The sequence below is a fragment of the Vidua macroura genome, chromosome 15, assembly GCF_024509145.1.
Source record: "Vidua macroura isolate BioBank_ID:100142 chromosome 15, ASM2450914v1, whole genome shotgun sequence".
NCBI lineage: Eukaryota > Metazoa > Chordata > Aves > Passeriformes > Viduidae > Vidua > Vidua macroura.
This window is the reverse complement of record NC_071585.1, coordinates 12168199-12182093: the sequence shown is the minus strand read 5'-3', so window position 1 is coordinate 12182093 and position 13895 is coordinate 12168199. Positions and strand designations below refer to the sequence as shown.

Sequence of the window (13895 nt, the reverse complement as noted above, 5' to 3'; positions counted from 1 at the left end):
GTCACACAATTAGAATTGAATTCCTTTGCTAAAGAAATGCTATGGTTGTTTTTTTTCTTCTTTTAACAAGGAAAATGTTAGAGGGGTTTGACCTTTCCAACTCCCTATACCACAGGAATTTTGCAGGGAGGTTTTGACCTCTGTGTAGCAACTCAAAGCCTGTTGACAATTGATTTTTATCTCAGGTATCTTCCTTAGACATTTTTATAAGCAATCTGCACGTGAGAAGTCCCATATTCTAATGAAACATTTTTGCCACCTTCCCCCCCTTTTTTTTTTAATATCCCCCATTTCTCTCTCTACAGTTGTAGTGCCCTCTTAAACTTTCAGCTCTGGACTCTTTGAACTACCTCTAAGAATATTTATATAAACATGCTCTGTTTAGCAATGTTTGTAGTTTTTCTGTGGTCTGGAATACCTCAGTGTGTCAGGAAAAAAGCTACTACTACTAATACAGCTTTAGCAGTGTTGGCTCTATTACATGTTAAATCATATAATGAGTTTGATTAAAAATTTAATACCTTTTTTCTCATAACGCTCTGTAGATTGGCAGTTCCTTTACAGCAGTAAGATGGAGGTCTGTCTTTTATTAGGAAATCCTTGTTCACTCCCTGTTTCAGCTCAGAAGATCAGTGTGTTGCCTTTGAAACTTGATCAATAGGCCCAGGAGTTCTGGTTTCTTGAAATACATCTAAGATGTAAAATTTGAGAACTGCTGTAGGTAGAAGAGTGTCTTGTACGGTAGCCAGGCAGCTGTTTGGGTAGTTGATATTTGGGAAAAAGACCAATACTGTCTTCAGTATGTTGAGTTCCAAATATTTACTCTCTCTTATGGTAAGCTTTTAAAAAAATGCAGTTAGTGGAGGTGATGCATATTTTAGCTTTGTGAATTTGAAATATTGGGTTTTAGGTGCATGTGCTCAGTATATTCTGGAATCTGCCCTGGTTTGGGATGAAGGCTCTATCTCAAAACTGATGTTGAACTTGAAGTGTTCAAAATACGCGACAGGCTAAAAGTAATTTTCTAGAACTGAAGTAGCACCTGTAATGAAGAGAAATGTTGCTCCACAGCCTTTGTTTTGGTTGTGTTATGGACATGTGAGGGATTTCCTCACAATCACTTTGCAGAGCTTCCTGCAAATAACTTCCTGGTGGGCTGATGGAGGAACTGTAACTGTGTGTAACTGAGATGTAGACTAGTCCTTTGCTGTTAGCCTCAGCACAGGGAGGGTTTGGAATCCAGCATTCCCTTCTTGAGCGTTATTCCAGGAGGGAGATGGATTCCTGAACCTGTGCTTACGGGATAAGTCTTTTCTAATACTGTGTAAAGAAGATTTGCACACATTCAAGCTATTATCTGGTCTTCCTTTTTCTGCCTTTTCAACTATAGCACTGCTTGTGTGCTTTTTGGATGGTGAGCAGCCATGTCATCTCAGAGGTCTCTTCCAACCTAATTGATTCTGTGTGATCTGCTAATTAGATATTCCAGTGCACTGCATCACTTCTCTTTAGTATTTTCTCTCACTAAAGTTTGGGAGCAGCTGACCCTGTGTATTTGAGAGCAGTTCTGCACTGATTAAGTTAATGTGTTGGAATTGGTGAGGATGGAGGTGAGCCACCAAGTTGGTGTTAGCTCCATATGATGTCTATTGCTATGCAGTATTTCTCTTTTCTTTAAAAATGCAGTCTTCACAAAACAATTCTGCAGCTGTGTTGATGGCCAAGTTAATGATTCTATATTTTCTTTCCAAAGACCAAGGGGAACCTAGACCTTGTGTTACTTTATATTACTGTAGCATAATCTTTGTACTGCTGCATATTAAGCTTTAGAAATGTTCTGTCTTCTTGGTAAAGCAGAGAGGAAAGCAGCAACTGCTTATAATGCATACTATGAGCTGCAAGCTTTCCTGCTTGGATATTTGCATGAATTCCAATTGCCTGCTTAGACAGTGTCTGTAGTGAAAATAAATAACACATTTCACAGATTTTTGTATGTTGCCCACCTGCAGAGAGGTGATTCTCTGTGAAAAGAGCTTAGGAAGCACTTTTCACCTGTAGGATTAATATTTTATCCAAGCTATTTTACGCTTGAATACACATTTGAAAATTTTATTCTTATGGAAATTTGTTCGTACTCAAAATGTTACTTAGCAGAATGGCAATTCCTTCTGGTGGCTGGATAACAACTGTCACTCTGGAATCAGTCTATCATCTCTGTGTCAAATGAACAGTTTCTGCTGCTAATAGCAGAATTTGCTTTCTCTTGTGTCACAGTCAACCAAGCCTCTGCCCTTTCATTTTCACCTTTGAGTTTTAAAGTAGGTAATGACCTTCAAGAATTGGTCAGCTTTTTTTTATAAATACCTGTACTTCTGTTGATGTTATTGGCAACGTTGTTTTCTTTTCTGTGTGCATATCCTTGTATATGTCAGTGTATACTTATTTTGCACAATCCTGTAGATGTCTTCTATCAGCCTAAGCAAAGGACACCTTTCCCAGCATAGGTTGTGTTAGACTATGATGTCACTGGCAGGAAGGCAGTTTTATGAGTGGTCTTGCTTGCTGCTTCTGTTAAAGCAAAACTGATACTGTCTAATGTAAAAAAGAGCCTCTGTGGTGAAGAAAATATGTAGTAGCTGTCTCCTTTATAAGCAGTTATGGGAAAAGGAAGAAAATTCAGGTTAAATAACATTTTAATTCTTTTTTTTTTGTTTGTTTGTTTGTGTGTGGTGGAGACAATCCTGTTAAGTACAAAATAGTTAAATCCAGGGAGGTTGGAACTGGGTAATTTTTAAGGTCCCTTCCAAGCCATTCTACGGTTTTATGATACTGAATTTCTGTCTTAAAATCTAGACTTTTATTTTGATTTATAGAGAAGAATATATGCCAAACAAGCCTCTAAAGTTCAAATTTCATTCTAAGAATTTATGGAAAAAATATAGACAGAAAAAGAGAAACACATATAAAAGACATTGTCAAAATGAAGTTGCTGGATTCCAGTAACCATGGTTTATCAGCACCTAAAAAAATTCCAGAAGTATATAAACAGCTCCTAATATAACACTGTTTTTTAGAAGATATACCTGCTACAGGTAAATCTTTTAAGGTCTTTTGAACCAAGATGCAGACATGTCATCAAGATCAGTCTCCATTGCTCTTCTAAAGAAACACCTCATTAATCTTCTGGAGGAAGGTGTCTCTGTTCCATGATGTGCACAGGTGACGTTCCCCTGCCATGGCACTGCGCAAGAGCTGTCCCAACATGGGCTCCCAGAAACAGCTTCCTTCCAAGGGAAGGATTTTTCATGGCCCTCTGTTCACTTAAAAAGCACACTGGCGTGGGAAGCAAGGGCTGTACTTGCTTTGAACTGTGCTAAATCTGCCTGTATGTTCTGTGGATTGTTTTAGGTCAGTGGGTCAGAGGCAGGAGGGACAGGAAGCAATTTGAAGTTGTTGCCACCTAATGGCTATTCCACGTTCTTGCCCTCATTCCGAGTGGGTACAATAGAGCCAGGAGTCGAGGTGCCACTGTCCTCTGTCGTGGCAGTGATCCCTGAGCACCTCATCTCTTAACTCTGCTGCTTGCCTTTTTCTCACAAATGTCTCTTTATGTAACTCTCAGCTGAACTGATGCATGAAAGCTCTGGCGAGGTGCACTGCAGATTATCTTGCACAAATTTGTGTGCTGACGAATGTTTTAGCTCTACACCAAATCTACTGCAGAACTTGCCCTGGATTACTGAGATCTACTTTTAATCCACAGGTCAAATTGATTTTATTGTCTATTACGATATTATTATTATTAAAGTGTGTTATTAGTAATTTATCTTAGACTATTAGTGAAAAGGACAGAGCTGAGTCATTAAAGCTGAAGCCTTTATAAAAGGCAAAGTAATTTGTAACAGTCTAAGCATTGTTTACATATATTTGATCATTTTTTTGTTTATGTTTGCTAATTGAAAATATGGAGGACGAGTGTCAACAGTTTTATTGTTGATCCTGTTTCCCACTATGTTCCTTGGAGGTGTATCAATCAGTCACACAGTAGATGGAGGTGTCTGGCACTTAGAGACGTGGAGAGGAGTGTTTGGCGTGCTGATTCTGGACCATAAGGAAGCACTTGTCTCTTCAAGGCAATCCAGGGAAACCCCTTTACAGAGCCATCATAGTCTTGGTGCCTTGCAGAACTGCTTACCAGTGTTTCTGTGTCATACATGCCTCATCCACAACTGAAATAACAGCAGTCAGGCTCATTTTAACTCAGCCAGCTGAAAGGGTAATTAGTTCTGTGTCTGTGAAAAGGCCCACGGGACTGTTAGTGACTGTAAGTAATTACATTCTTCTTCTTATCCAAAGTCTGAGCTCCAGTACAGAGTAATTCCCCATATCTGTGGACTCAGTAGAACCAAATTTATGATATTAATCTATGAATATGCTATTTATAAATCTCTCAAAGTATTTTGTGGTGTCCTTGGGTAAGGCTCTCTTGCCATTTCTCTTTGATGCTTTGCTGATTTGTTTTTGGAATGACTGTCCATGTCCAGATTGAGAGATTGGTACAGAAGTCTATAGAAGAAAATACATGAGCATAACAAATTGCCCTTTTTTAGAAATCCCAGGGGTTTTTATCTGCATCATCCATTAGTGGGAATACAAACTGCTATCCAGAAATGGTAAAATGTAAGCCATCTGCTAGCACCTGGTCACACTGTGGAATGCAAGAGACAATTATCAAAATCCAAGTGTGTCTTAATTGATGAATGGCTCAGTGAGGTCTATACTGCATTAATATTATTGAGGAATCAAGAATGTAACACTGTAACAGGTTTTGGACATTGTTCAGAAGTATAGAAAGTGAAGAAAAGCTGTTTTCAAATCAGCAAAAATATCTTCTGAAGATAGGTGGACATAGATATTTCAGAAATGTGTTAAACTGTGACACATTTTTTTTTCAGTGGTGTGCAATGTGTTAGGATTACCCCATTTCCCTAGTCAAAATTTAAAGTGATCCTGCAGCTTTTTATGAATTTACATTTGTTCAAGATTTGAATATAAAATTTGGTCTACTTTGTTAGCATACTAATACCTTAACAATACAAGTATTTATGCCTTGAAAGAGACTGCGAATCAGTTTACTTGCCACAAACATGGTTAAATGCCATGTAAAAATGTGAGTAAATGAAAAAAAAATCTGTGCACGGATTGTGGAAAGGGGACGATCAAGTAATACATTTCTTTGAGCAAGGTTTTTTTATTCTTCCGGCATTATTTAGGTGGAATGTCAGTTTCCTTTAAAAAAGATAAGACTGTAGTGCAAGCAGATATAGGGAAGCATTGCTAAGAGAGTGTGAAATGTCTGTAAAGTCACTGCAACATCTGTCTGCTTTTCTTGTGTCTAGGCTTGGTTTTTCCTAGTGTAAAGAACCCAAAGGTCACATGCTTAAAATATATATATATATTAATGTAATTTCCAAAAGATAAAAGTCCTTCCACAAAAAGGGAATATGTGATATATGTGGAATTATCGAGGTGATTCAAAGGAAGGGAGCACAAGAAGCCCCAAGTCCCTGAACCCAATGTCCCTACTATTCTAGGGGAACTCTGCTGCAGTTCAAATTCCAGGGATTTATAAAGTCTCTTCCCCTTCTTGGCCCAGCCATGGGTCTGTCCTCCTGCTGCCCATCAGAAGCATTGAAGTAGCATATTTAAAGACTGGGCAGAGATTCTGGAACTTGAGGGACTCTAACAATAAAGAAGTGGGTGCATCTTGTATCTTTATAGAGGATCTTAATTTTTCTAGCAATGCTTAGTATCATATATGACTTGGGATGGAAGACAGAGGAGCTCCTTGGGTGAGGCGGGTGAGGAGGAAATGATCTGCAGAGAAGGCAAAGCCCAATGCCTTTTGTACATACTGATGTTGTGCTGGATCTTTGAGAGACTGTGAGCGTTGGTCTTCTAGAGTGGGTTGGGTGGAGGAGAGAGACAGCTTGACCTTGACAAGCTTGAGGAAATCCAGGGGCGTAGCTCCCCAGCTCACGTGTATCAGCAGGATTTGGACTTGTGAATGAATCAGGATGTGGCTGTGACTACCTGTTTTGATTGCATGCAAATTCCTCCTTAAGAAACCTTTCCCTGAGTGTCAGAATAGAGCAATTGGATTATGAAATAATATGTCAGCAGTTGTCATCTAAATACAGCCCAACTGTTTTCTCAATTGATTATGCTATTTGGTTCTCCTTTTAGGAACTCTTGGTTAGAGTAGATTATAAAGCTGATCAAAAATACAGCAAGGACATTATACTGAGGAATTGTTTCTTGTTTAATGAAGGAGGATGTGCTTATAAGTTTATTGTTTATCACTTACGAATTTAATGTACTACAGGCTAGCACAACAAGAATCTGATTAAGCTTTAATATTTGTTTTGAATTTAATTGTGTCACACCCATCTTTGAAAAGCTGCTCTTGCTGTTTCTGGTTTTCTAATCATATGCCTCAATCAATGCCTGCACTTCTTAAAGGAGCAGGACTTTGTGATGGTCCATCATGTCTGCAGTACAGCAGTGTCTGGCACATTGCAGAACACTGAAGTGTGTGTAATCATGTTTAGAGGGCACAGAGCAGGACCCTCTCTTTACCTGACAGAGTGAAATCTGTTGAAGTTCTTTTTGCTACAAAGAAGAGTTTTGAGTGTTCTTCAGATTCACATTAAGAGTATTTTTATAGAAGCCTTTTCCTCACTGAACTTGAAATACCTACTTCTTTGTTCTCTTGAGTAGAGAGAATTCAAGTTTTAATTTCAGAAGCTTTTTTATTTAGGTTGTTTTGCATAGGTTTGTGCAGCAAAGAGACTTGTGATTTCTGAAAATACCTGCTCAGTGTTTTGGGATAGAAGGTTGTTCCACCAGTTGTGTTTAACTGAGGCACCCTGTGAAAGCCTGACTTTTGTGTAATAGTTTCATATGCTGCTGCCCTTCATGATTTTTCTCATGGTAATTTTGTAAAATCTGTTTTGGTGTCTGACACTACATAAAATAGGCATCCTAAACTAAACATTTACATACAGGGAATAAGTCAACATTTTCAATATTATTAAGGCAACAGGAAGACAAATATTTTAAAATGCTACTAGTCTCATTTTAAAATTAATCTTTATTCTTGGCATTAAATTCTTGTCTTGTTTAGAATGCAATAACTGTCAAATATTATGGTCTTTTTCTGTTTTCAGAAGTATTTGATTTGGGACATCTCAAACAACATATTCTACTCTTGAGAATGCTCGTGTTGACAGCTTGGATGTGCTCTTGTTTACTTTCTGATTAGATCAAAATAAAAATATGTGCAGCTAGACCGGTTTTAATGACTCTGAAGATATGCCAAGGCTCGTCCTCTTGGTGTCTGCTTTGCCATAAACCTGTTTAGAATGTAGGAGTTACTCTTCACAACGAATTTCTTTCTTTTGCATCAGACAAAAATATTAAGGTACCTGATAAATGTGTGGGTTTCCCCACTGTTGTGCCATGGAATTTTTATTTAAAAACAGTTCTCCCCAAGCCTACTTTTTCTAGCAGCACAGCTTTGCATACAGGTCAATATGCCCTTCCATTATCCTTTACCTCACAGGTTCCATGGATTATATCCTCTGTGGCTGAATCCCTTCCCTTGTAGAGGAGATCCTTGCTTCCACCTCTGCCCTCATGCAGCTCAGATGTCTTCTGGTGTTTTCATAGAGCTCACAATTGGTATCTCAAAATTTCATATACAGCTATAGCTTTCATTATTGCTTTCCTGCTTTCTTTGTCATTTTCTGGGATCCCAAATTCTGTTGGAGTGGTTTCACTGTTAGTTGATGTTATTCCAAGAAATCTGTCGCTCACAGTAATAGGATTGATCCCTTTCCTGAGTACTGAATAGTAGGTGTTGCTGTCTTTTTATTTCTGATACAATGCATTCAGAAATGCTTAGCATACAGCTACAGGATTTTAATCGAAGAATAGAGAAGTAATAGAAGAATAGGGAAGTCTGGCTTTTGAGGATGGACAGTTTTATTTCCAATTACATTATCATGATGATATCCTATTGCTGCACTCAGAAAGGCAGTGCATTTCACTGTCTGAATCCATCTTTTAAGTGACTATCTGGACCAATCTTTACCTTTATCAGGGAATGGGGAATTTGTGTTTTCTAAGGAAGTACTCTGAAATTTTCACCAGCAGAATTACTCAGGTAAATGTGCTATGTTTAGGTTTTTCAGAAAGAAGTGATGAAAGGACTCGGTTGCAGTTAAATTTTCTCTGCTATTTAAAGAGAGGACAGTATTCTTTCACAAGCATGAGATGAGTGCAGTCTGTGTGCTTCATGCTGTGTCTGCAGCATCAGCAGCCACTATCAGAGACTTATTGCAAGGACTTCAGCTTAAAATACCAGCCATTAGCAAATCACTGACCTTTGTTATGAGTATCTGACTTAATTCTCAATTCTCTGCAAACCTTGTTGCATCAAGTAACAGTAGTTCAGTGCCTCTTACAGGTGGTCTGACACATTCCACACTCAAGGTAGGATCTAAGGTTTTGCCCTCCCCATCTGCAAGAAGGTGGTTGAAGCATTGCAGCCCTGATTGGCAGTTGCATTTTGCCAGGCTGCATTCCCTGCAACCCCCAGTGGATGCTAGCTGGGTTGAAGGTGTCCAAAGTCTGCTCTTTGAACCATACCTGTCTTCAGCTTCAGCCTGGTATCCTGGACATAGTTAACCATATTTTGAGCTTCAGATAAATATTTGGTAGTCAAGAATTAACAACAACAAAGACAATAAAAAAACCTACAAAAAATCCCAACACAACAAAAGCACCACAAATATTTGCCTGTGATGACACTTGTAACATTTCTTTGAGATTACTTTTTATTGACTTTCTGAGCATGCTCTTTTAGAATTGCTAGGGAATGTGAATAGGTCAGTGAGAGAGCAAAGCAGTTTCCTTATGAGCTCTACAGGAAACTCCTAGATGTTGCTGTTTATCCCATAGTCTTGTTTTTACTGTTTTCTAGGCTCTTAATTTCTTCTGTCTTCTGCTCTCACAATGTAACATTACACAGATTTAATGATTAGTCACAACTTCATCTCTTTTCATACACAGAGTTGTATAACTATTCTGATTAAACATGCGCATGGTAAAATTGCAAGCTAGAAATGGATTCCTGGGCTTGGATGATAGCAATTAAATTATTTATGTTTACAAACATCAATATTTATCTTATGCCTACCGTCTGTCCTAGCTTGTCATCTGTGGTTCCATGTGTAGTTCATTGGCTTTAGTAAGCAATCCAGATTCTTTGCTCTGGACACTGTGTTCTTGGCTGAGGAGAATATTGCTTTTTGTAAGATCATGGAGTAAGACCATATTCTGAGTTTCACAAACACTCTTAGTCTTTCTGTCTTCACCTGAGGATTTTTTTCTGCTAAAGTTTCAGAAATACAAGGTTTCAAGGTGCTTAAAATAAATGAGTCACTGTCTCCTCCTGCCCCCAATTGTTCTCAAACAGGGAGTTCTTGCTAAAATTATTTAGGGTGATGCCCCTGACAAAAATACAGATGAACCAAGTCCCAGTTTCCACTGAGCTTCAGTATGTTAAACAGACATAATTTATTTTTCTTTTCTGAAGTTCTCCTTGGTTCTGGCGGGGTCAGAAGCAGCAGTAGCACTTTGGCTGTTCCCAGTTGAGTCATTTGGAATGCAAATCACTTTGCAGTGATGCCAGAGGTTCCCATTGTGCTGGGCTTTATATAAAACGCGTGACAGATTGTCAGCTTTGTCACATTCCCTGGGCAGCAGGGAATAGGTAGAGGCTTCAGCTTTGGATTCAGATAGAACTGGACTAGTATCAGAAGATCTTTGTCATATTTGCTTTGCAGATAACTATAAATCATGTTAGAATATTACACTGAGTGCTTTAGCTTGATATTTTGATACTAACGTAATTTCTCAGTGCAAATAAATTCCTACTGGGGAAGCTTAGCAGAATGTGCTCTGGGGAATACAGTCTTCCTGTACCCTTCCCTGCTTTTCTTCCCTGTCTGAACTAGATATGAAGAGCAGAAGTGAAGTCTGGGGAAAATATCAAGCAATACAAATTATCTGCTCTTGATTGATCTTGCACTATCTGAACTGCAGGGATTTGGGGTTGCAGGAGCATGTTCTGCATCTAAATACAGGGTCTTGCAGAAAGGGTATTTCTTGTGCTGTAAAAATGTGCTGCAAGTCTGGGCAGGAACTGTCTTCCCAACTGGACAAATAGGAATCTGGGTAGGTGTCCATGAAAATAAAGCTAGTGATGGACTTTTACTCTGAGATTTTGCTGTCTATTAAATATCTTGGTTATTTTTGCATGAAACCAAACTTGGTACTGAAGTTTCTCTTGAGAGCTGGATTAAAATTGATCTTGTGTGAGTTTGTGCTATACTAGAGATTAAATACATTGTGTTGAGTTTTCATTGCTACTCAAAGCTTTTGAATTACTGTGGCACTGTTTCAAAAATATTCAGAAGGAAACACTGAACTTTCTTGTCCTATTCAGTCCCGTGGTAGCAGGACAAGGCCTGAATGACTTTGCGATTTCAATTTTAAATAAAGAAAAGTTGAAATTTCTTGAGGAAAGCAATTTGAGGGCTGTGGAATTTTTTTTTCAATTATTGTGCAAATTTTAATTTCTGACATTACCAGTTTTGATTCTTTTGAGTAGTTCTGTCAGCACAATCCACATCACTAATGTTAGTGAACTTAATGGGAAAACTGATGATAGTGACGGTAAATAAATAATAAAGAGTAACAAGGGAACATTTAAGGCTCTTGCACAACTCTATAATAAGTCCCCATTTTGGAAAATTATACAGCTGTCACCCTGAATTATTGTGCCCAGGGTTTCAAAGGTGCTGCTCTTTTGGCTCTTGAACATAATTTTGTGGATACAGTAGCTTCTTAAAAATTAGGCTGTGATTAAAAGACTTGGAACAAATGCCTTGTGTTAAAATAGGACCTCATGTTCTCTACTGTCACTAGGTTCTCTGTAGCTTAAATCCAGAATTTTGGTGCTGAAGTCGTTTGCCTTATACAGTTCTTCTCTGAGGGAATGTGAGTTGGAGCAAGCAGATGGAACAAGCAGATGAACAGATTTTGCAAGCATTTTGAAAATAGGTCTTGAAAGGGTTTTTAGTATTGGAAGCAAATAAGTCTGGATGAATAAGAATGAAGCTTCACAAGGTTTTTTTTCTTTCTGGCTTTGGTTTTTCTAAAACTTTTCTTTCTTTTAACTTAGAATTACCGTGTGTTCAAGATGCTCTTTTTTTAATGAGGTCTTTGCTTTCAAACATAGGTGATCTCTCTGCTCTATAGGTGATTTTGTTCTTTTTCAGCAAGGCTTATGGTTTTGTTATTATCCTTGTACCAATAATTTTCCCTTTGGGACAGGAAATAGTCTAGAGGCAAGACACTATGAAAACAGATGGGCTACACATTGAAAATGGAGCTGATGAAGCTGACAGCCTCTTTGCGATCCTATCAAGCGTGTCTTTGTATGGGTGATAAAATCAGCAGCCAAACTTCTGCCAAGTTTTTTCAATTCTCTTCTACTTTGCAGCCACATAACCATGCAGGGGAACTTGCATAACTCTCCCCAGCAACATCCACAGCACTGCCTATGCTAAGGGCACTCGAGCAGTATTCTCACTTATCTCCTAAATGTTTTTTTGAGAGTTGCCTGTTTAGGTATTCACAGCTTCAGATCTGGAACAAATGTACTTTTGAAAGCTTGTTCAGACTGCACACAGTAATTACAATGTGGGAAGTACTGTGTACTAGCAGTAGAGATCTGTTACTGTGTGTGGAGCTGCAGAGAGTTTAGGGCAAAGGTTAATGCCCTAATTTGAAAATCTGGGTTTGAAGGACAAGGCATAAGTAGAATGCCCAGTAGCATGTTTCATGTATCATAGATGGCTTAGATTAAAACCTGAGTTGTCAAATGGCTTTGCATTTGGAAAATCTTGTGAGCATCATGCCATGTTAATTTTAAATAGAAATTAAACTTTTTTCCCCTTTTTATAGGAACTGGAGACATTGTTGCTGTCATGATTACAGAATCGAAGGTTAAGGAGATCTTGAATTACTTGGAAAAGAATATCTCTGTCCTGATGGCCATAGCAGTGGGGTCCCGTGTTCCTCCGAAGAACTTCAGTCGGGGCTCTCTAGTCTTTGTGTCAATATCATTCATTGTTTTGATGATCATTTCTTCAGCATGGTTAATATTTTACTTCATCCAGAAGATCAGGTACACAAGTGCACGTGACAGGAATCAGGTAAGGGGTCTCTTCTCTTATGATATGGAGATAATATGTTCTGTATACAATAGTCAACAGAGGAAAAAATAAGGAATGCCCATCAAACTGGTGTTCAGAACCTCTTTGTTCCAAGGCAGGGCATGTTGACAGACAAGGATTTTTATATAGAAAATTGTTTTCATCCTGAGCAGCACTGGTTTAGATCCTAGACATGACAGGAAGGAAAAGAACTGAAGCAAAATACTTGAGTTTTGGTTTGTGTAAGTCCAAAAGTAAGATGGATTCTGTGTTGGCTGAGTAATACATACTGGATGTATGTTGGGAATGAGGAGGAAAGTTAAATTGTGAATCAACTTGTGTAATGTAGAGGAACACTGAGCAAATGTTACAAATTCTCTCCATGCTCTTAAGGATATGTTCTGTAATAGTTAAGGTAATTCAAAAATTGTGCAAAAGTATTCCCAAACCATAATCTGTTACCAATGTTAGGGTAAGAAAACTAAGGTGTAGAGCTCCTTAGTGGTCTGTGTTAACTTTCAACTTTATTTAAGATCACCCTTGGTAAGGAGTGCCTAATTCTCCTGGTCATATATTTTAACCAAAACTTTGTCCAATATGCCTCTCTTACATTCTTTTTCAACTCTTAATTTGTTTAAGAACTGAGTTATGTATGGCCATACTCAGAGATCTAGACTAATTCAAGTTGTCAACTCAAACACAGATAAATTTTAGAAGTAAATGTTTTACTAGTGTGGACTTAATGACCCCCCATAGTGTGCCTTGGCTTTTATTGAGAAGGGTCACTAAACCTCAAGAAATCCACAGTGCACTCTTTGCCCTGTCTCTTTGTCAAGGCTAACTTAGAAACCTCCTGACCTCTAGTCGCTGTCACCCCTTTCCCCCAAACTACAGCTGATAACACAGCAGCTGACTGTGGGCCAGTTTTGTCGTGTTCTGTCAGACCTAAAATAAATTCAAACTTACAAAACCTCGGCTGTGGCACAGGATTTCCTTTTCAGTTGCTATAAATAGTGTCTGATACTGCAGGTCCCATGGGCATCCTGTAGATTTTCTTAAGGATGTCATTCTTAAATGACCACACTGTAGCCGGTACTTAGTGTGGTCCCTTGGGATGGTGAAAGTTTAAATATAACTATAACTTAATGAATGTCTGTGGAATACTAAATTGTGCCTTCTCTATCCCCTACATGGCTTTAGGCTCCTTCCAAATGTCCACGTTTCAAAACAGTTGCTCCATTGGGAAAGGGCTCTTATGACCTTTTTTCTTTCTTTAGATTTTTACAAAGGTCAGGAGAAACTTGATAAAAATTTTATGTGGTTTAAAAAGCCAAGCTTATTAAACTTTAATAAGAAGGTGGCGACAGCTACAGCTTATTTTTAAAGAGCTTTGAGAGCTTTCACAAAGACTGTACTGTTAGTGATGAAATAGCCTTGGTTTAGGCTATGATCTTGTTTTTAAGTTATGTCAAGGCACAAGCTTTTCTGTTTTTTAAATCAAAGCCATCAAAAACTTGCTGTGTTTTGTAGATAACACAAGTAGATATT

The 13895-nt window shown here is 38.3% G+C and overlaps 1 protein-coding gene across 3 annotated transcripts in view; it reads left to right on the top strand.

The window, feature by feature from the left end:
* The window catches only part of RNF130 (ring finger protein 130), a 55468-nt gene that overhangs the window by 11781 nt on the left and 29792 nt on the right, over window positions 1-13895 (top strand). For all 3 annotated transcript variants that reach the window (XM_053990794.1, XM_053990795.1, XM_053990792.1), the window contains one exon: window positions 12097-12347. In XM_053990794.1, coding sequence (XP_053846769.1) covers window positions 12097-12347 — 251 coding nt within the window. The remainder of the gene's footprint in view (window positions 1-12096; window positions 12348-13895) is intronic.